The 22341-nt window shown below is 56.0% G+C and overlaps 2 protein-coding genes across 2 annotated transcripts in view; both read right to left on the reverse strand.

Moving 5' to 3' along the window:
- Window positions 1–14919, reverse strand: part of atg2a (autophagy related 2A) — a 180815-nt gene extending 165896 nt beyond the window's left edge. The window contains exons 1-14 of the mRNA XM_041238027.1: window positions 14486–14919; window positions 10009–10171; window positions 8901–9050; window positions 8227–8329; window positions 7986–8127; window positions 5922–6074; window positions 4910–5009; window positions 4552–4722; window positions 3898–4043; window positions 3602–3686; window positions 2961–3243; window positions 2375–2525; window positions 2165–2263; window positions 126–296 (exon numbers count right to left, since the gene is read on the reverse strand). Coding sequence (XP_041093961.1) covers window positions 126–296; window positions 2165–2263; window positions 2375–2525; window positions 2961–3243; window positions 3602–3686; window positions 3898–4043; window positions 4552–4722; window positions 4910–5009; window positions 5922–6074; window positions 7986–8127; window positions 8227–8329; window positions 8901–9050; window positions 10009–10171; window positions 14486–14656 — 2088 coding nt within the window. The 5' untranslated portion in view covers window positions 14657–14919. The remainder of the gene's footprint in view (window positions 1–125; window positions 297–2164; window positions 2264–2374; window positions 2526–2960; window positions 3244–3601; window positions 3687–3897; window positions 4044–4551; window positions 4723–4909; window positions 5010–5921; window positions 6075–7985; window positions 8128–8226; window positions 8330–8900; window positions 9051–10008; window positions 10172–14485) is intronic.
- Window positions 14920–15630: 711 nt separating this feature from the next.
- On the reverse strand, window positions 15631–21976 carry LOC121306286 (nuclear RNA export factor 1-like). Its single transcript, XM_041238028.1, has 13 exons — window positions 21930–21976; window positions 19584–19653; window positions 19165–19233; window positions 18659–18714; window positions 18437–18544; window positions 18174–18232; window positions 17212–17327; window positions 17072–17114; window positions 16892–16964; window positions 16703–16814; window positions 16585–16655; window positions 16026–16086; window positions 15631–15912 (listed from the first exon to the last, which is right to left on the reverse strand). Exons 1-13 carry the CDS (start codon window positions 21974–21976, stop codon window positions 15874–15876), a joined length of 924 nt encoding a protein of 307 aa, XP_041093962.1. The 3' UTR covers window positions 15631–15873.
- Window positions 21977–22341: the final 365 nt, after the last annotated feature.

Raw genomic sequence — 22341 nt, forward strand, 5'->3', positions numbered from 1 at the left:
TTGAATTCCTGCACTCTCACACTGACAATGACAGACAAGCCTCGGTTTCTGTCTTTAAGACTAAATCGAAGCTGGTTCGTTTAAACTGGTCTTGCGGCGCTGACTGGTCTGACTGGGAGCTGCACCTCGCTGGGAAGGCCGGTGCGTGGGTCGGGATCTCCTCTCCCGGATTTTCCTAGAACCCGGATGATGGCGTCGAGCCGGTCCAGAATTCCCAGGTCGATCTCGGAGGAAAACTCGGAGAGTTCAATGAACACGTCACTCGAACGCTTCACTGTGTGAGACTTCAGAGAGCTCTGAGGAACAGGAGAGGAGAGGGTTAATACAGAGAGAGAGTGTGTGCGTGTGTGTGTGTGTGTGTGCTCTGAGGAACAGGAGAGGAGAGGGTTAATACAGAGAGAGTGTGTGTGTGTGTGTGTGTGTGCTCTGAGGAACAGGAGAGGAGAGGGTTAATACAGAGAGAGTGTGTGTGTGTGTGTGTGTGTGCTCTGAGGAACAGGAGAGGAGAGGGTTAATACAGAGAGAGGAACAGGAGAGGAGAGGGAGAGAGAGTGTGTGTGTGTGTGTGTGTGTGTGTGTCCTTGTCTTCCTCTCCCAATTATGTCTCTCTCTCACACACACACACACACACACACGAGACTCCTTGTCCTCTCTCCCAATATGTCTCTCTCACACACACAACACACACACACAGACAAACACGAGACTCCTTGTCCTCTCCTCTCCCAATATGTCTCTCTCTCTGTGAGAGTGTGTGTGTGTGTGTGTGTGTGTGTGCTCTGAGGAACAGGAGAGGAGAGGGTTAATACAGAGAGAGAGTGTGTGTGTGTGTGTGTGTGTGTGCTCTGAGGAACAGGAGAGGAGAGGGTTAATACAGAGAGAGAGTGTGTGTGTGTGTGTGTGTGTGTGTGTGTCTGAGGAACAGGAGAGGAGAGGGTTAATACAGAGAGAGTGTGTGTGTGTGTGTGTGTGTGTGTGCTCTGAGGAACAGGAGAGGAGAGGGTTAATACAGAGAGAGTGTGTGTGTGTGTGTGTGTGTGTGTGCTCTGAGGAACAGGAGGGGAGGGTTAATACAGAGAGTGTGTGTGTGTGTGTGTGTGGGTGCTGGAGACACCTTGTCCTCTCCTCTCCCAATTATGTCTCTCAGGACACACACAGGGTTAACACAGAGAGAACCTACACGAGAATCCTTGTCTCTCTCTCTCCAATTACAGGAGAGGAGAGGTCTTAATACAGAGAGAGAGAAAGAGAGTGTGTGTGTGTGTGTGTGTGTGTGCTCTGAGGAACAGGAGAGGAGAGGGTTAATACAGAGAGAGGGTGTATCTCAGTGTGTGTCAGTGTGCAGTGGATCTGGGTTAGGGTGTGTATCTCAGTGTCTCTCTCTCTCTGGAGCGCTCTGTCAGTGTGCAGTGGATCTGGGTTAGGGTGTGTATCTCAGTGTCTCTCTCTCTCTGGAGCGCTCTGTCAGTGTGCAGTGGATCTGGGTTAGGGTGTGTATCTCAGTGTCTCTCTCTCTCTGGAGCGCTCTGTCAGTGTGCAGTGGATCTGGGTTAGGGTGTGTATCTCAGTGTCTCTCTCTCTCTGGAGCGCTCTGTCAGTGTGCAGTGGATCTGGGTTAGGGTGTGTATCTCAGTGTCTCTCTCTCTCTGGAGCGCTCTGTCAGTTTGCAGTGGATCTGGGTTAGGGTGTGTATCTCAGTGTCTCTCTCTCTCTGGAGCGCTCTGTCAGTGTGCAGTGGATCTGGGTTAGGGTGTGTATCTCAGTGTCTCTCTCTCTCTGGAGCGCTCTGTCAGTGTGCAGTGGATCTGGGTTAGGGTGTGTATCTCAGTGTCTCTCTCTCTCTGGAGCGCTCTGTCAGTGTGCAGTGGATCTGGGTTAGGGTGTGTATCTCAGTGTCTCTCTCTCTCTGGAGCGCTCTGTCAGTGTGCAGTGGATCTGGGTTAGGGTGTGTATCTCAGTGTCTCTCTCTCTCTGGAGCGCTCTGTCAGTGTGCAGTGGATCTGGGTTAGGGTGTGTATCTCAGTGTCTCTCTCTCTCTGGAGCGCTCTGTCAGTGTGCAGTGGATCTGGGTTAGGGTGTGTATCTCAGTGTCTCTCTCTCTCTGGAGCGCTCTGTCAGTGTGCAGTGGATCTGGGTTAGGGTGTGTATCTCAGTGTCTCTGTACCTTCCCCCTGGAGCGCTCTGTCAGTTTGCAGTGGATCTGGGCGCATGGTTTCACAGTCGACCCAATTGCAAAGGCACCTGTGTTTTGGAAGACCAGCACCTGCAGTGAGACAGACAGAGACAGCAAGACAGTTACAGCAAGACCGCTGGACAGTGTGACGGATAGAAGGACAGGGTTACAGCGAGGCAGTCAGAGACTGAGGGGTGTTACCTGTGTGTACTGGGGTCCCCCCGCACCCCCCTCGCTCCACAGGCTCTCCAGCACCTCCAGTTTGCTGAAGGACAGGTCAGCGCAGAGCTCCTGCACCCCCCGGCCCCCCCAACGCTGCTCACAGACCAGCTGCATGGCGGAGCCTGTCACCCTGAGAGAGGCACAGGATCAATCACACTGATCAGAGAGAGGCACAGGATCAATCACACTGATCAGAGAGAGGCACAGGATCAATCACACTGATCAGAGAGAGGCACAGGATCAATCACACTGATCAGAGAGAGGCACAGGATCAATCACACTGATCAGAGAGAGGCAGGATCAATCACACTGATCAGAGAGAGGCAGGATCAATCACACTGATCTGAGTGTCTCTCCGTACCTGAGGTGGGAGTGTGGACAGGCTGTCTCCGTACCTGAGGTGGGAGTGTGGACAGGCTGTCTCCGTACCTGAGGTGGGAGTGTGGACAGGCTGTCTCCGTACCTGAGGTGGGAGTGTGGACAGGCTGTCTCCGTACCTGAGGTGGGAGTGTGGACAGGCTGTCTCCGTACCTGAGGTGGGAGTGTGGACAGGCTGTCTCCGTACCTGAGGTGGGAGTGTGGACAGGCTCTCTGGAACTGCTGTCTCAGCGGCTGGAAGTCCCTCCCGCTGAAGGCGGCGTCCTTGAAGAAGCTGAGCTCCTCGAAGAACCGTCGCGACACCTCGGCCAATGGGAGTGCCACGCCGGGGCCGCGTGACCCCGGCCGGCCAATCAGGGGCTCCGCGGGGTCCTGCTGAAGCACGGTGAGCGTCAGACCCCCGATCGACAGCCTCAGCAGAGCCTCGGTCTTCAGAGTCTCCACCAGGGGGCGCTGGGGAGGGGGCCTGCCTGAGGACAACAGGGGGAGACTGATCAGGGCTGGGAACGAGACTCCCGCTGCACAGCAGTGTGATCCAGTCCTGCTTTCACTAGGAGTTTAATAATCAGACTCCCGCTGCACAGCAGTGTGATCCAGTCCTGCTTTCACTAGGAGTTTAATAATCAGACTCCCGCTGCACAGCAGTGTGATCCAGTCCTGCTTTCACTAGGAGTTTAATAATCAGACTCCCGCTGCACAGCAGTGTGATCCAGTCCTGCTTTCACTAGGAGTTTAATAATCAGACTCCCGCTGCACAGCAGTGTGATCCAGTCCTGCTTTCACTAGGAGTTTAATAATCAGACAGTAAAAGCTGGAATCCTTGCTCACCTGTGGGCCTCCCCGGGGGCTGCTGGCCGGGCGGGGGGGCTGTGAAGGGGGTCCCCTCAAACCGACAGGGGCTGCTCACCATGAACTGAGGACAGGAGGAGAGAATCAGAGTGGAGGTCTCAGGGTTAGGGGAGGAGTCTCAGAGGGTTAGGGGAGGAGTCTCAGTGGAAGAGGGTTAGGGGAGGAGTCTCGGAGGGTTAAGGGAGGAGTCTCAGAGGGTTAGGGGAGGAGTCTCAGAGGGAGAGGGTTAGGGGAGGTGTCCTGCAGGTCATGTCTTCCGAGAGGTCTGGTCTTACCCTGGGTGCGAGGGATGGGGGGGGCTGGCAGCTGCTGTAGTCGCTGTGCAGGGAGGAGTCGAGCTCCGAGTCGGACAGATCACTGACTGAGTGCAGAGAAGCAATGCTGCTGGACAGGGCTGGGGGGGCCATGGAGAAGAACATCTCTACAGAGAGAGAGAGAGAGACATGAATAACATCTAGAGAGAGAGAGAGAGACACATGAATAACATCTAGAGAGAGAGACACATGAATAACATCTAGAGAGAGAGAGAGACACATGAATAACATCTAGAGAGAGAGAGAGAGAGACATGAATAACATCTAGAGAGAGAGAGAGAGACACATGAATAACATCTAGAGAGAGAGAGAGACACATGAATAACATCTAGAGAGAGAGAGAGAGACACATGAATAACATCTAGAGAGAGAGAGAGAGACACATGAATAACATCTAGAGAGAGAGAGAGAGACACATGAATAACATCTAGAGAGAGAGAGAGAGACACATGAATAACATCTAGAGAGAGAGAGAGAGAATAACATCTAGAGAGAGAGAGAGACATGAATAACATCTAGAGAGAGAGAGAGAGACACATGAATAACATCTACAGAGAAAGAAGCTAAAGACAAGGACAGAAGAGCTCTCTCTCCTCCCCCTCTCTCTCCCCTCACCTCTGCTGTCCAGGCTGCTCAGCGTACAGGGCTCTCTCTCCTCCCCCCCTCTCTCCCTCCCCCTCTCCACCGCCTCTCCGCTCAGCTGCTTGTTCAGATCGTCCTCGATCAGCCGCAGGTCCTCCGAACCCAGGGGCCGGCTCTTCCCTCCATCGGACAGGACCCCCGCCTCTGAGAGGGACAGAAGGATTAGCGAGAGGGAGACAGGTTCTGTATTAGACAACTCATAAGACAAATTATATGAGACATCTCCTAGGACATGTCCTGGAAGGCAGGGCGGGCTTACCCATCGCAAGGAGGCGGGGCTACCTGTCACAATGAGGGGGCGGGGCTACCTGCCTCAGGGGGGCGGGGTTACCTGTGGAGATGCTCAGTGCTGACAGCAGCTCAGTCAGGGGAGGGATCTGCTCGGGTGACAGCAGCAAGTGCAGGGAGCCCAGCTTACCATCCAGCTCCAACTGAGAGAGGAGAAGAGAGGGGGAGAGAGGAGAGGAGAGGAGAGAGGGGGAGGAGAGGAGAGAGGGGAGGGAGAGGAGAGAGAGAGAGAGGAGAGAGAGGAGAGAGGAGAGAGGGGAGAGGGAGGAGAGGAGAGGAGAGAGGAGGGGAGAGAGAGGAGAGGAGAGAGGGGGAGAGAGAGAGAGGAGAGAGAGAGAGAGGAGGAGAGAGAGGAGAGAGGGGAGAGGGGAGAGGAGAGGGGAGGGGAGGAGAGGGGGAGAGAGGAGAGGAGAGAGAGGAGAGAGGGAGAGGAGAGGGAGAGAGGAGAGGAGAGGGAGAGAGAGGAGGAGAGGAGAGAGAGAGAGGAGAGAGAGGAGAGGAGGGAGAGAGGAGGAGAGGGGAGAGGGAGGAGGAGAGGAGAGGAGAGAGAGGAGGAGAGAGAGGAGAGGAGAGAGAGGAGAGAGGAGAGGGAGAGAGGGAGGAGAGAGAGGAAAGAGAGAGGGGGAGAGGAGAGAGGGAGAGGAGAGGGGAGAGGAGAGGAGGAGGGGAGGAGAGAGAGGGAGAGAGAGGAGAGGAGAGAGGAGAGGAGAGGGGGGAGAGAGAGGAGAGAGAGGAGAGAGGGGAGAGGGAGAGGGGGGAGGGGAGAGGAGAGAGGAGAGGAGGGGGAGAGAGAGGGGAGAGGAGAGAGGGGGGAGAGAGGAGAGGAGGGAGGAGGAGAGAGAGGAGAGAGGAGAGGAGAGAGAGGAGAGGAGAGGGGAGAGGAGAGGAGGGAGGAGGAGAGGAGAGGGAGAGAGGAGAGGGGGAGAGAGGAGAAGGAGGAGAGAGGGGAGAGAGAGGAGATTATTCAATGTTTGTCACGAGGTGAATAATAATAATAATAATAATAATAATAATAATAATATATGATGAAGCAGTCTCAGTCTCAGTCTCAGTACCTTGGGTCCGGGCAGAGCCTCGTTCTGTTTGATCTTCACTGTCACCTCCATGAACCCCGAGCAGCTACCGATGAGCAGGGGGGGCTGTGGAGGGGCGGAGTCAGCGGGGTCAGCCCCCTCCCCCTCCCCCTCACTGCCGGAGCAGCCAGCCTCCTGCACGGGGGGGGGGGGGGGGGGGCGGGACACACAGGGGGACACGGCAGCGGACTGCAAACGAGGATTGTACCACTGCAATCCTGTACATGAGGTTGGGGTGTGTGTGGTGTGTGTGTGTGTGTGTGTGGGTCTCAGGACAGCCCGGGTGCAGCACACGACGGACTGCCCACGGAGTCCAAACAACACCGACGTGTGGTGTGCTGTGGGGCAGCAGTGTGTGTTGCCTGGGTGCTCAGGTGTGTGTGTGTGCTGCCTGGGTGCTCAGGTGTGTGTGCTGCCTGGGTGCTCAGGTGTGTGTGCTGCCTGGGTGCTCAGGTGTGTGTGCTGCCCGGGTGCTCAGGTGTGTGTGCTGCCTGGGTGCTCAGGTGTGTGTGCTGCCTGGGTGCTCAGGTGTGTGTGTGTGCTGCCTGGGTGCTCAGGTGTGTGTGTGTGCTGCCTGGGTGCTCAGGTGTGTGTGCTGCCTGGGTGCTCAGGTGTGTGTGTGTGCTGCCTGGGTGCTCAGGTGTGTGTGCTGCCTGGGTGCTCAGGTGTGTGTGTGTGCTGCCTGGGTGCTCAGGTGTGTGTGCTGCCTGGGTGCTCAGGTGTGTGTGCTGCCTGGGTGCTCAGGTGTGTGTGTGTGCTGCCTGGGTGCTCAGGTGTGTGTGCTGCCCGGGTGCTCAGGTGTGTGTGCTGCCTGGGTGCTCAGGTGTGTGTGCTGCCCGGGTGCTCAGGTGTGTGTGCTGCCCGGGTGCTCAGGTGTGTGTGCTGCCCGGGTGCTCAGGTGTGTGTGCTGCCCGGGTGCTCAGGTGTGTGTGCTGCCCGGGTGCTCAGGTGTGTGTGCTGCCCGGGTGCTCAGGTGTGTGTGCTGCCCGGGTGCTCAGGTGTGTGTGCTGCCCGGGTGCTCAGGTGTGTGTGCTGCCCGGGTGCTCAGGTGTGTGTGCTGCCTGGGTGCTCAGGTGTGTGTGCTGCCCGGGTGCTCAGGTGTGTGTGCTGCCCGGGTGCTCAGGTGTGTGTGCTGCCCGGGTGCTCAGGTGTGTGTGCTGCCTGGGTGCTCAGGTGTGTGTGCTGCCTGGGTGCTCAGGTGTGTGTGCTGCCCCGGGTGCTCAGGTGTGTGTGCTGCCCGGGTGCTCAGGTGTGTGTGCTGCCTGGGTGCTCAGGTGTGTGTGCTGCCTGGGTGCTCAGGTGTGTGTGTGTGCTGCCTGGGTGCTCAGGTGTGTGTGCTGCCCGGGTGCTCAGGTGTGTGTGCTGCCCGGGTGCTCAGGTGTGTGTGCTGCCCGGGTGCTCAGGTGTGTGTGCTGCCCGGGTGCTCAGGTGTGTGTGCTGCCTGGGTGCTCAGGTGTGTGTGCTGCCTGGGTGCTCAGGTGTGTGTGTGTGCTGCCTGGGTGCTCAGGTGTGTGTGCTGCCCGGGTGCTCAGGTGTGTGTGCTGCCCGGGTGCTCAGGTGTGTGTGTGTGCCCGGGTGCTCAGGTGTGTGTGCTGCCCGGGTGCTCAGGTGTGTGTGCTGCCCGGGTGCTCAGGTGTGTGTGCTGCCTGGGTGCTCAGTGTGTGTGCTGCCTGGGTGCTCAGGTGTGTGTGCTGCCTGGGTGCTCAGGTGTGTGTGCTGCCCGGGTGCTCAGGTGTGTGTGCTGTTGCCTGGGTGCTCAGGTGTGTGTGTGTGTTGCCCGGGTGCTCAGGTGTGTGTGCTGCCCGGGTGCTCAGGTGTGTGTGTGTGCCCGGGTGCTCAGTGTGTGTGCTGCCCGGGTGCTCAGGTGTGTGTGTGTGCTGCCTGGTTGCTCAGGTGTGTGTGCTGCCTGGGTGCTCAGTGTGTGTGCTGCCTGGGTGCTCAGGTGTGTGTGCTGCCTGGGTGCTCAGGTGTGTGTGCTGCCCGGGTGCTCAGGTGTGTGTGTGTGTTGCCCGGGTGCTCAGGTGTGCGCGGGCGGGGGTGTGTTACCTGGCTGCCCCTGGTCCTCTCGTACAGCAGCTGCACTCGGCTCAGCTGCAGGGTTTTGTGCACGAAGGCGGGCGGCTGGTGCAGATCCACGGGTAGAGCCGGGCCGCACGAATCCTTCACTGCCTCGTCACAGTAATCCAGCCTGGGGGAGGAGAGGGGGGGGGGAGTCACTTCACCGGAGCGAGGGAAAGGAGAGGGGGTCGAGGTGATCGGGGTATTAATCGGGGTCCTGTCTCCTCACCTCTTGATGTGCACCTCGACTGCCACGCCCTCCTGCCCCCCCGTGGCGGGGCGCTCCACTCGAACGACCGTGTCGACAAACCGCAGCCTGATCCTGCGCAGCACTGTGGAGACGGGGAGGGGGCGGGGTTACTTTCAACACTACCACCCCCTCCACCCCTCGACTCCCTCACACCCTCCCCTCTCCTCACTCCCTCACAAACACTAACCCTCAAGTGTGATGGTGGGGGAACCTCTCCCAACCCTCACACCCCCCTCCTGTCCCTCACAACACTGTGTGGGGGGAGGGGGAGGAGAGGGAGTACTCCCAATGGACCCTGGTCCACTCGAGGGCGACCCCCTCCCTGACCCCTGGGGGGAGGAGGGATCCCTCCCATGGCGGGTCGGTGTGACACTACTGGGACCCCCTCCCCTCTCCCCTCTCAACACTACCACCCCCCTCCCCTCTCCCCTCTCAACACTACCACCCCCCTCTCCCCCCTCTCCCCTCTCCCCTTCTCACCAGTTTACGAGGTCTGGTGGCGACGATCTCGAAGCCCCTCAGGGGGTCGGGGGGCCCCCCTCCTCTAGAGGACTCCTTCAGGCCACTCCGCTGACCAGGCTGAGGGAGACCATACAAGGAGGACCCCCCCCTGTGTGCCACCCCCTCTCCCCCCTCTCCCTCTCCCCCCTCACCAGTTTCGATGGTCTGGGCGAACATCTCGAGCCCCTCCAGGGGGTCGGGGGGCTCCTCTGGCTCCTCTAGAGGCTCCTTCAGGCACTCCTGAGCCAGCTGCATGCTGGAGACCATACAGGAGGACCAGCCCTGAGAGTCCCAGCCCTGAGCTGAGAGAAGAGGGGGGGCAGTGAGAATGAGAGGATGAAACACACACTGACTGACACAGAGAGACAGAGAGACTCTGACACACACACACACTGACTGACACAGAGAGACAGAGAGACTCTGACACACACACACACTGACTGACACAGAGAGACAGAGAGACTCTGACACACACACACACTGACTGACACAGAGAGACAGAGAGACTCTGACACACACACACACTGACTGACACAGAGAGACAGAGAGACTCTGACACACACACACACTGACTGACACAGAGAGACAGAGAGACTCTGACACACACACACACTGACTGACACAGAGAGACAGAGAGACTCTGACACACACACACACTGACTGACACAGAGAGACAGAGAGACTCTGACACACACACACACTGACTGACACAGAGAGACAGAGAGACTCTGACACACACACACGCTGACTGACACAGAGAGACAGAGAGACTCTGACACACACACACGCTGACTGACACAGAGAGACAGAGAGACTCTGACACACACACACACTGACTGACACAGAGAGACAGAGAGACTCTGACACACACACACGCTGACTGACACAGAGAGACAGAGAGACTCTGACACACACACACACTGACTGACACAGAGAGACAGAGAGACTCTGACACACACACACACTGACTGACACAGAGAGACAGAGAGACTCTGACACACACACACACTGACTGACACAGAGAGACTCTGACACACACACACACTGACTGACACAGAGAGACAGAGAGACTCTGACACACACACACACTGACTGACACAGAGAGACAGAGAGACTCTGCCACACACACCACACAAAGAGAGACTGACACAGAGAGACACACACACACACACACACACACACACACTGATCCTCTCTACAGAAGGTCCTGAGTGAGTTTCATGATGCTGCTGTGTACTGGTCCCAGTGGGCGGTTCTTACTGGTGCGGTTCTTGGGCTGGCAGGTGAGCTGCAGGCCGCTGACCTCCACGGTGCAGTTCTCAGTGACCAGCGCCGCCCACGGGATCGATACGGAGATGCTGCCCACGAACCCGTCCACCAACTCCAGAGGAGCCCCCATCGACTGCAACAACTCATTGACTGACTGAGGAGAGAAGAGAGGGGGGAGGAGAGGAGAGAGAGAGGAGAGGAGAGGGGAGAGGGAGAGAGGAGAGAGGGAGAGATGTAATAAATAGTGTTTGAACACGGTGTGTTTAACACCCAGCAGGAATGTGGTAAACAAGCACTGAACTGGAATGAGGTATCCCTTGAGAAACCGGAGCTGAGCGACCAGTGCGGGATTGCATTGAGCAACAAGCTAGCGCTGCTAACAAACAGGGAGGAGACCAGGACAGAGACACTGAACCCTGGACTTCAACAGCCTCATTTTCATTGAGGAGAGCAGGCCTGTGAAATAGGGTTACATTTCAAAACATTACACAAGAGAGGACAGGTCACATGACTCATTTAGAAAGAGTGAGGCGGCTTCCAATTATTATTATAACTGTTAATATTATTGATTGTGAAGGCTGTGTTTACGCGGCTCGGTTCGGGTCCAGGCGGGTGTCAGTTGTTATGATTGATGATGATGAAGGCTGTGTTTACGCGGCTCGGGTCGGGTCCAGGCGGGTGTCAGTTGTTATGATTGATTGTGAAGGCTGTGTTTACGCGGCTCGGTTCGGGTCCAGGCGGGTGTCAGTTGTTATGATTGATTGTGAAGGCTGTGTTTACGCGGCTCGGTTCGGGTCCAGGCGGGTGTCAGTTGTTATGACTGATTGTGAAGGCTGTGTTTACGCGGCTCGGCTCGGGTCCAGGCGGGTGTCAGTTGTTATGATTGATGATGATGAAGGCTGTGTTTACGCGGCTCGGTTCGGGTCCAGGCGGGTGTCAGTTGTTATGATTGATTGTGAAGGCTGTGTTTACGCGGCTCGGTTCGGGTCCAGGCGGGTGTCAGTTGTTATGATTGATTGTGAAGGCTGTGTTTACGCGGCTCGGTTCGGGTCCAGGCGGGTGTCAGTTGTTATGATTGATTGTGAAGGCTGTGTTTACGCGGCTCGGGTCGGGTCCAGGCGGGTGTCAGTTGTTATGATTGATGATGATGAAGGCTGTGTTTACGCGGCTCGGTTCGGGTCCAGGCGGGTGTCAGTTGTTATGATTGATTGTGAAGGCTGTGTTTACGCGGCTCGGTTCGGGTCCAGGCGGGTGTCAGTTGTTATGATTGATTGTGAAGGCTGTGTTTACGCGGCTCGGGTCGGGTCCAGGCGGGTGTCAGTTGTTATGATTGATTGTGAAGGCTGTGTTTACGCGGCTCGGGTCGGGTCCAGGCGGGTGTCAGTTGTTATGATTGATGATGATGAAGGCTGTGTTTACGCGGCTCGGTTCGGGTCCAGGCGGGTGTCAGTTGTTATGACTGATTGTGAAGGCTGTGTTTACGCGGCTCGGTTCGGGTCCAGGCGGGTGTCAGTTGTTATGACTGATTGTGAAGGCTGTGTTTACGCGGCTCGGCTCGGGTCCAGGCGGGTGTCAGTTGTTATGACTGATTGTGAAGGCTGTGTTTACGCGGCTCGGTTCGGGTCCAGGCGGGTGTCAGTTGTTATGATTGATTGTGAAGGCTGTGTTTACGCGGCTCGGTTCGGGTCCAGGCGGGTGTCAGTTGTTATGATTGATGATGATGAAGGCTGTGTTTACGCGGCTCGGTTCGGGTCCAGGCGGGTGTCAGTTGTTATGATTGATTGTGAAGGCTGTGTTTACGCGGCTCGGGTCGGGTCCAGGCGGGTGTCAGTTGTTATGATTGATTGTGAAGGCTGTGTTTACGCGGCTCGGGTCGGGTCCAGGCGGGTGTCAGTTGTTATGATTGATTGTGAAGGCTGTGTTTACGCGGCTCGGGTCGGGTCCAGGCGGGTGTCAGTTGTTATGATTGATTGTGAAGGCTGTGTTTACGCGGCTCGGGTCGGGTCCAGGCGGGTGTCAGTTGTCCAGGCGGGTATGTTATGATTGATTGTGAAGGCTGTGTTTACGCGGCTCGGTTCGGGTCCAGGCGGGTGTCAGTTGTTATGATGATTGTGAAGGCTGTGTTTACGCGGCTCGGTTCGGGTCCAGGCGGGTGTCAGTTGTTATGATTGATTGTGAAGGCTGTGTTTACGCGGCTCGGTTCGGGTCCAGGCGGGTGTCAGTTGTTATGATTGATTGTGAAGGCTGTGTTTACGCGGCTCGGGTCGGGTCCAGGCGGGTGTCAGTTGTTATGATTGATTGTGAAGGCTGTGTTTACGCGGCTCGGGTCGGGTCCAGGCGGGTGTCAGTTGTTATGATTGATGTGTTTACGCGGCTGGCTCGGGTCCAGGCGGGTGAAGGCTGTGTTTACGCGGCTCGGGTCGGGTCCAGGCGGGTGTCAGTTGTTATGATTGATTGTGAAGGCTGTGTTTACGCGGCTCGGTTCGGGTCCAGGCGGGTGTCAGTTGTTATGATTGATTGTGAAGGCTGTGTTTACGCGGCTCGGTTCGGGTCCAGGCGGGTGTCAGTTGTTATGATTGATTGTGAAGGCTGTGTTTACGCGGCTCGGTTCGGGTCCAGGCGGGTGTCAGTTGTTATGATTGATTGTGAAGGCTGTGTTTACGCGGCTCGGGTCGGGTCCAGGCGGGTGTCAGTTGTTATGATTGATTGTGAAGGCTGTGTTTACGCGGCTCGGGTCGGGTCCAGGCGGGTGTCAGTTGTTATGATTGATTGTGAAGGCTGTGTTTACGCGGCTCGGTTCGGGTCCAGGCGGGTGTCAGTTGTTATGATTGATTGTGAAGGCTGTGTTTACGCGGCTCGGTTCGGGTCCAGGCGGGTGTCAGTTGTTATGATTGATGATGATGAGGGCTGTGTTTACGCGGCTCGGTTCGGGTCCAGGCGGGTGTCAGTTGTTATGATGATGATGAGGGCTGTGTTTACGCGGCTCGGTTCGGGTCCAGGCGGGTGTCAGTTGTTATGATTGATTGTGAAGGCTGTGTTTACGCGGCTCGGTTCGGGTCCAGGCGGGTGTCAGTTGTTATGATTGATTGTGAAGGCTGTGTTTACGCGGCTCGGTTCGGGTCCAGGCGGGTGTCAGTTGTTATGATTGATGATGAAGGCTGTGTTTACGCGGCTCGGTTCGGGTCCAGGCGGGTGTCAGTTGTTATGATTGATGATGAAGGCTGTGTTTACGCGGCTCGGTTCGGGTCCAGGCGGGTGTCAGTTGTTATGATTGATTGTGAAGGCTGTGTTTACGCGGCTCGGTTCGGGTCCAGGCGGGTGTCAGTTGTTATGACTGATTGTGAAGGCTGTGTTTACGCGGCTCGGCTCGGGTCCAGGCGGGTGTCAGTTGTTATGATTGATTGTGAAGGCTGTGTTTACGCGGCTCGGTTCGGGTCCAGGCGGGTGTCAGTTGTTATGATTGATGATGATGAGGGCTGTGTTTACGCGGCTCGGGTCGGGTCCAGGCGGGTGTCAGTTGTTATGATGATGTGAAGGCTGTGTTTACGCGGCTCGGTTCGGGTCCAGGCGGGTGTCAGTTGTTATGATTGATGATGATGAAGGCTGTGTTTACGCGGCTCGGTTCGGGTCCAGGCGGGTGTCAGTTGTTATGATTGATGATGATGAAGGCTGTGTTTACGCGGCTCGGTTCGGGTCCAGGCGGGTGTCAGTTGTTATGATTGATTGTGAAGGCTGTGTTTACGCGGCTCGGTTCGGGTCCAGGCGGGTGTCAGTTGTTATGATTGATTGTGAAGGCTGTGTTTACGCGGCTCGGGTCGGGTCCAGGCGGGTGTCAGTTGTTATGATTGATTGTGAAGGCTGTGTTTACGCGGCTCGGGTCGGGTCCAGGCGGGTGTCAGTTGTTATGATTGATTGTGAAGGCTGTGTTTACGCGGCTCGGGTCGGGTCCAGGCGGGTGTCAGTTGTTATGATTGATTGTGAAGGCTGTGTTTACGCGGCTCGGTTCGGGTCCAGGCGGGTGTCAGTTGTTATGATTGATGATGATGAGGGCTGTGTTTACGCGGCTCGGGTCGGGTCCAGGCGGGTGTCAGTTGTTATGATTGATTGTGAAGGCTGTGTTTACGCGGCTCGGTTCGGGTCCAGGCGGGTGTCAGTTGTTATGATTGATTGTGAAGGCTGTGTTTACGCGGCTCGGTTCGGGTCCAGGCGGGTGTCAGTTGTTATGATTGATGATGATGAGGGCTGTGTTTACGCGGCTCGGTTCGGGTCCAGGCGGGTGTCAGTTGTTATGATTGATTGTGAAGGCTGTGTTTACGCGGCTCGGGTCGGGTCCAGGCGGGTGTCAGTTGTTATGATTGATGATGATGAAGGCTGTGTTTACGCGGCTCGGGTCGGGTCCAGGCGGGTGGCAGCTGTGATGATGATGAGGGCTGTGTTTACGCGGCTCGGTCCGGTTCGGCTCGCTTACCCACGCGTCCAGGCGGATGTCTCGGATCACGCCGCTCCCGTTGTACAGATCCACGCTCAGCTGCTCCAGGCTCAGCCGCTCCTGCAGGAAATGCCCCAGGTAGTGCTGCAGCAGGTAGCGGCAGGCGCGCTTCTTGATGGAGGCGGACCAGGGGAAGAGCCAGCGGGACATGGGGGAGGCAGAGACCGAGAGAGAGGCGAGGAGGACGGGACAGCATGAACACGACAAGCAGACCGAGCCGGGGGGGCGGGGGGGTTACCGACCCGCAAACTGCCGGCCAACGCAATAATAATAATATATATATATAAATTATATTCTATATAAAAGGGTATTAAAATGTTTTCTTCATCCGGAGGTTTTTCTCGGTTTCTTCCTCCTCGGTGTTTGTTGTTTTCATTTCGCGGATTTTGACGGCGCCGCTGCGTCCTGACGTCATGACGCGGACGGGGGGGGAAGGTGGCCGGTGGAAGCGTCTCACCGCCATATTGATGAGGTCCAAAAGCTGTACCCCCGTTTATCAACCCCACCCCGAGTTCTCTTTAAGACCACACTTTAATAATAATGCTTTTATAAGAGAGTCTGACTCGTATCTGTCGTTTGTTTGTAGGTTAATTATCCTCCCCGCCTCCCTCTCTGGTAAACTTAAAGACATGCGCCATTACGGTAAGGTCAAAATGGGCCTTTCAACACACGGCAGCCATCTTGGTAAGGGCGCTGTCGAAGCTTAAGGAAATTGAAACGGCCCGAATCCATGGGCAGCTTCTCAAGCCCAGCCCCTTCCCGGCTTCAATCGCTCGCTGCTCTTCTGAGGAGTTCACACGACGTGCAGCCCGCAGATAAACAACTTTACAGTTTCAGAGAAACTTAAGCTCTGAAGTCGAACCCAGATGGCAGAGTTATTATTAGTTTATTTAGCGGACGGCTTTATCCAAGGCAAGTTAGAGACGAGGGTGTGGGAGCCAAGCATCAGCGGCAGGGTCGCTTACAGCAACGCCTCAGCCCAAAGACGCAGCGCAAGGAGGTGAAGCAACCTGCTCAGGGTCCCACACAGGGAGGCAGGCAAGATTCGAACCCGGGTCCTCCTTCAAGAGGGGCTAGTTATTCCCCTGGACTGGATTGAAATGAAAATAAAACAAACCAGAGACTTAACAAAAAAAGGGTCTGGACTTTATTAATAAAACAATATACAAGAGAGACACCCAGCAGAGCTCCAGAAACGAGGGCCTGCAGCGGTGCTAAAATAAAGGAATAATCTCACACTGTGCTGATAGAGGGGGGTGAGAGTTCACAGTCAGAAATAAGGGTTCAAATAAAAGTTTGTGTAGATGAAGAGCGTCTCTGAGCCGCTCTGTCTGATCTTCACCCGTCTCCTCCTCCTCCTCCTCCTCTCACTTTATGAAAGCAACATCTGGGATCTTCCCTTCCGCCTGGGGAAAGGAGAGCAACACAAGCAAATCAATTAATACACAGCGGGGGCTCGGGAGAGCAGGAAGAGACGCAGTAGTCACGGTAGAGAAACGACACGCGCAGACAAACCCACCTTCAGCTGAGTGAAGATCTGAGCAGCCCTGTTAAAATCCCATTCGTTATCCTGGAGACACCTGCAACAGAAAACACAGCATGAGAGACGGGGGTCCATCTACCACACACACACACACACACACACATCTACCACACACACACACACACACACACACAGCATGAGAGAGGAGAGACGGGGGTCCATCTACCACACACACACACACACACACACACACACACACAGAATGAGAGAGAGACGGGGGTCTATCTCCCAACCAGCTACAGGAGAGCTGGTGGGTTCCATCTACACACACACACACACACACAGCATGAGAGAGGAGAGACGGGGGTCCATCTACACACACACACACACACACACACACACAGCATGAGAGAGGAGAGACGGGGGTCCATCTACCACACACACACACACACAGAGGAGAGACGGGGGTCCAATCAACAACACCACACACACACTGAGAGAGAGAGACGGTGGGGTACTTTACCACACACACACACACACAGATGATGAGAGAGGAGATGAGAGAGACGGGGGTCCATCCTCCAGGCTCACTCACTTCTGCGTCCACTCCAGGTTCATGCCGGACTGCAGGGAGAATGCGGAGAGCATGTCCTGCTGCGGGGCAGACGACAGGCTTAGCACCCCTGCTAGGATGGGACGGGGCTTGCGGAAGAGAGGCTGGGCACGGGGCTGCTGGAGGGGGTGGGGGCCGGCGTGGCGAAGGCTCTGCGGATCTCCTCCGTCGAGGCGTTGCGAACAAACAGCTCGTCATTCACAATGCACAGCCTGCAGAGAGCAGGGTTAGAGCAGGACGGGAAAACAAGCACCCCCCCAACACACCCCCAGAGAGGGGAGAGACTCACCCAGCGTTCCCAGCAGGCACCGTGACAAACACCCTCGAGAACGCCCTCACAGAGTCCTGGGCCTTGCCATCAACTGTGGAGGAGGAGAGACACGTCACCGACCACACCTCCCACCCAGAGACCCCTCCCACTGACGCAGGGGGCACACACACACCCTCACAGAGAATAATAAACACCTACCTTCCTTAAACACTCCAGTGACTGTGAAACTCAGCAGAGTGTTCTGAAACAAAAACACAGATCCATGAATTCACTCTCCCGAGAGACCCCCCCCTCACTATACCCCCGGGGGGCTCCCCCCCCCCCTCCCCCGTACTCACAGTGCACGCGCTCACGTCCACCACGAAGGAGCTGACATCATGCTGCGTCTTGGGGAGCTCGTTCAGGAAAGCCACCACCATCAGCCTTGTGTGCTTCAACAGACGGAACCGAGCGGCTGAGAGAGAGAGAGAATATCAGACAGTGTCATGAGGGAGACCGGCTCCAGTAATACCTCAGCGCGAAGGCGAGGCGCTGCCGGTCGGGGCTGGTGCGCTCTCGGGCCGAGCGCGACGGCGAGGCGCTGCCGGTCGGGGCTGTGCGCTCTCGGGCCGAGCGCGACGGCGAGGCGCTGCCGGTCGGGGCTGTGCGCTCTCGGGCCGAGCGCGACGGCGAGGCGCTGCCGGTCGGGGCTGTGCTCTCTCGGGCCGAGCGCGACGGCGAGGCGCTGCCGGTCGGGGCTGTGCGCTCTCGGGCCGAGCGCGACGGCGAGGCGCTGCCGGTCGGGGCTGGTGCGCTCTCGGGCCGAGCGCGACGGCGAGGCGCTGCCGGTCGGGGCTGGTGCGCTCTCGGGCCGAGCGCGACGGCGAGGCGCTGCCGGTCGGGGCTGGTGCGCTCTCGGGCCGAGCGCGACGGCGAGGCGCTGCCGGTCGGGGCTGTGCGCTCTCGGGCCGAGCGCGACGGCGAGGCGCTGCCGGTCGGGGCTGTGCTCTCTCGGGCCGAGCGCGACGGCGAGGCGCTGCCGGTCGGGGCTGTGCGCTCTCGGGCCGAGCGCGACGGCGAGGCGCTGCCGGTCGGGGCTGTGCTCTCTCGGGCCGAGCGCGACGGCGAGGCGCTGCCGGTCGGGGCTGTGCTCTCTCGGGCCGAGCGCGACGGCGAGGCGCTGCCGGTCGGGGCTGGTGCTCTCTCGGGCCGAGGCGACGGCGAGGCGCTGCCGGTCGGGGCTGTGCGCTCTCGGGCCGAGCGCGACGGCGAGGCGCTGCCGGTCGGGGCTGTGCTCTCAAGCTGAGGCGCTGGCTCTTACCAGGATTGTTCAGTTTCTTCAAGTTCCGGCTGTCTTTCAGATACTCCCCCAGACTGCTCCTGAAAACAGAGAAAGAGACAGATGCGTGTTTGTGCTTTGGTAACACTTGTTTTATTGTCATGCCAATAAAGTCAAGAGAGACACACACACAAGCACTCAGACCAGCCCCGTTTCAGAGCAGGGTCAGTCCGTATCTCAGTGGAACAGCATCGCCTCTCCGTTTCAGCACAGCCAGTGCCTGGGGGAGGGGGGGGGGGGGTTACCTGGAGGGGTTCTGCGTGGTGAAGGGCACAGCGAGGGAGAAGCTGGCTCCATCGTGATAGGCATCCAGCAGAGGCTGCCTGTCCGCAGAGTCATACACACTGTAATACCTGCGGGAGAGAGGAGGGAGGAGGGAGGGAGCAGTCAACAGCTGCTAGTGAAGCCCTGGTCCTGCTCTGATTCTCAATGCAGGGATTCACAGCCTCAGTGTGCACTGAACTTACTGCTCCAAGAAGCGCAGGATCAAGCTCTTGATGTCATCGGAGCCAAAGTAACTGCCCTGAAAAATAAAGGGCCGAGAATCAGAACAGACTCCAGACTGAATAGCGACCCGCTCCAGACTGAGCCAAAAGAACTGAGAGCAGGGGGGTCCAATCAATTAATGAATCTGTGAATCAGTCCCGGTCCTGCAGGGCCAGGATTCCACTCCGGGTTTTAACAGGTGAGCTGAGCTCATGAGCCAGGGCAGGGTCTGGCTGCAGTTCAGCTAAACAACCGGGCTGGAACAAAGACCAGGACTGGAATCAGTCAAGTTTGGACACCCCTGTTTGAGACGGTCACTATAAAAGCTTCACTATACTGAGCATCAAAAGAAACTCATCACTGTTGCAACACATTTATTAAAAATAAGGTATATAAGCGATAGACATTGACGAAATGTTTAAAATCCCTCGATCATTCATCATTTTCTAACCGCTCCCAGTGCCTGGGAGAGGACAGATGGGTTTACCTTGCCTGGAGGGAGCGTCGTCGGGGCTTCGATATCGAAGGCGATGGGAAGGGGGAGGCTGTGCCCATCCTTGAGAGGAGAGGAGCCAGATTAATGAAAAGAAAATCTGCACAGGCAAGTTTAACTATCCGAAACGGACTGCTTTCAGAGCTGAACCCACAGATAAAAACAGCAGCTTTAAAAACGCCAGGTCAGCTTTTACATTATTCTAGGATAATTTAACACCCCCTGCCTGCCCCCCCCAGCTCAACCTCACCCCACTGCTCCCGACAGAGATTATCACCCCAGCGCTCTCACCCCGCCTCCCAGCTCACCCCGGCCACAGGACCCCCAGCACCAGAACCAGAGCGAGGAGTCGTCGGGGCGTCACCACTGACCCCAAAATACATTCTAGACAGCAAAGAGGAAGAGGCTCTTACCAGTCTCAGCAGCTTGGGAAACCTCTCACGGACGGCACTGTCGAACACATTCAAAAAAGAGAAAAGGACACTGCGTCAGAGACAGTGCACATACACCAACATAGAGACCTGACTAATTACACCCCACCCCTCCCCGTCTCTCCTCTCCTCACACCCCTCCCCTCCTCCCTGTCTCTCCTCACACCCCTCTCAGTCTCCCTGCCTCCCCTCACACCCCACCCCTCCCTGCCTCTCCTCACTCCCCTCCCTGTCTCTTCATAGAAAGGTAGTTGCATTAACTAGGTCAAGAGAACCCCAGGGCTGCCTCTCCTTAAATCTCTCTACAAATCTCTCTCTATATCTTCGTACCCGATTTGTAGAGACAAGCCCGAGCTGCACTTGCATCACGATGCGTGAGATCATCTCATTCTGTGTGTTCTCCTGCAGGACTCTACTCTACACGTTCTTGTAAAGTGAATTAAATTGAGAGCACTTACCTGGGATCATGTGTGGGGGGGTGAAGGAGCTTGTTTTGTTTCTCTTGGTTTTTTTTTTTTTTTTTTTTTTTAAAACACACAAGAAACCACGGCAACGGGTCAGTGTTCCACCAATCCCACTCCCAAGTCTCTCTTTCATATTGAGCATCAGGGAGGAGAGTCAGACTGATCTGAATCCCCTTGGAGTCTGTCATAGACTGGGGGGGGTTGGAGTCTCAGTGTAGCACCCCCAGGCACCAACACCTTTTGATACCCGCCCCCCACCCGGGCAAATCAACCGTTCTGCAGTTTCGCAAGGACAGCCGGAAACTAGGAGCTGCAGTTGCAAGACAGCTGGAAAACTATGCCAGGCACGGATCGAACTCAAACTGCTCCCTGCTTCATGCAAGAGTCAGAACACATCAACTCAAAAAAACAGTCAATTTACTAAATAAAATAACTTCACACTTTGGTCCTACAGTTGCAAGACTTTGAGGAATCAAAATAAAACGAAACTGACTTCCAAACATGGCAGATGTACTCTGCGACCGAAAAAGGCTGCAGGTCTACAAAACAGGGGCACTGAAGCCTGGAGGCAGCCTTTATAAAAAGGACAGCAGCTACCAGGGGATTCAAACCCAGGCTGAGTCACTGACTCGCCCTGCGTGTGTGCGCGAGACCCTGAGCGAGTCACTTCACCTCCTTGTGCTCCGTCCTTCGGACGAGACGCAAAACAAACGCGGTCCTATTGGAAGAGACTCTGCAGCAGCAGCAGCGGTTTATGATGCAGAGTTCAAACCCCTCCCTGGTCTCTAACTCTTTGGATAAAAGCAATGTAAAACCTGCCCCCTCCCCCCCACTGAGGGAACACTAGCCCTGGGCGAGGGGGGGGGGGGGGGGGGGGGGGGGGAGGCTAGCGGGTTAGTTTCGGGTGAAGTTGTAAGTATGAAAGATTGCAGGACAGAGAGAGAGAGAGAGAGAGAGAGACGCAAAACACAAAAGGAGTTGAATGGAGGGGGAGGAGGGACTGGGAGAGAAGCACAAGTTTCAGTGAAAGTGGACACAGAAAAAATAAAAAAAATATGAACACTGCATTTCACTGCGGTTCAGCGAGAAGCCATCCTCTGATCAAGTAACCACCACAAGAGCAAGATAGCAAAATATAAAAACACACATTATATATTTTACCAAGTCGAGAGTTGATATGAGGCGCCACACACTCTCTCTCACAGAGCGCCAGCCTGCAGTGTAGAAATGCGCTTCCTGCCGCAGCATTGAGAAACCCTCTCAGGGCATTTGAAACAGGCAGTTCCCTTTTCAGCACTGAACACCACAATGCCCTGGAGCTCAGCCCTGCCCTGCTCTCTGCTTCCTCTCTTCAGGGGCTGTGTGTTGAGCTGTACAGGACCGTGTCCCCACCAGCAGCAGCAGCGTCGTCTCAGTCTGTCTCTCTGTCCCTCTCTCTGTCCGTCCTTCTTCAGCCCCCCCTGTGTTTTTGACCAGTTGCGCGGCTGTGCCTGTCTTAGGTTGTCCCCCCCCTCCTTCCTGAGGGATCTTACCCGTCACTGGCTAACCAACCATCCTCACTGGCCAAACCACCAGGGGGCGCACACACACAGCTTCCCATTGAAACCAGCTGGCTTAAAAAACCAAGTCAGGGGGCGCACACACCACAGCTTCCCATCGAAACCAGCTGGCTTAAACCAAGTCAGGGGGCACACACACCACAGCTTCCCATCGAAACCAGCTGGCTTAAACCAAGTCAGGGGGCGCACACACCACAGCTTCCCATCGAAACCAGCTGGCTTAAACCAAGTCAGGGGGCGCACACACCACAGCTTCCCATCGACACACACACACCTTGTAGCTGTCCTTGTCTGATCTCTCTCACACACACACCTTGTAGCTGTCCTTGTCTGTGATCTTCCTGGAAACCATTTTCAGAGCGTTAACATCACCCCAGGAACATCAGGAAGATGAGGAGGAAACTCAATTCAACGCCCTTTGTTTTGCCAGAGAGAGTTTTGCCCATGAAGAGATTAACATTGAATAAAAAAACAAAACTAAAATGAAATTATAATTTAATGTGTGTGTGTATATATAGATAGATATGTGTGTATATATATATATGCATATCTGTATTTCTTTCACAATTGGGTGAAACTGCAGAGCGGCGTCACTGAACAGAGGATAAGAACTCGCTTGCACTGCGCGGAAATCCACAAATAAAACAACATTACAGAAATATTATTATTACCTGAGAGCAAAGAGCGATTAGAGAAATGAAAACACAGAACAGAATT

Source organism: Polyodon spathula, chromosome 47, assembly GCF_017654505.1.
Source record: "Polyodon spathula isolate WHYD16114869_AA chromosome 47, ASM1765450v1, whole genome shotgun sequence".
NCBI classification, from domain to species: domain Eukaryota; kingdom Metazoa; phylum Chordata; class Actinopteri; order Acipenseriformes; family Polyodontidae; genus Polyodon; species Polyodon spathula.

What these genes read in the sequence shown, in the direction of transcription:
- LOC121306286 (XM_041238028.1), bottom strand. Translation starts at nt 21,976, where the DNA reads ATGGTTTCCAGGAAGATCACAGACAAGGACAGCTACAAGGTGTGTGT. An exon ending in GACAGCTACAAGGTGTGTGT is followed by an intron (nt 19,654 to 21,929) that starts GTGAGAGAGATC and finishes TCTCTGACGCAG; the next exon opens with TGTCCTTTTCTCTTTTTTGA. An exon ending in GAAGAAACTGAACAATCCTG is followed by an intron (nt 17,328 to 18,173) that starts GTAAGAGCCAGC and finishes TCTCTCTCTCAG; the next exon opens with CCGCTCGGTTCCGTCTGTTG.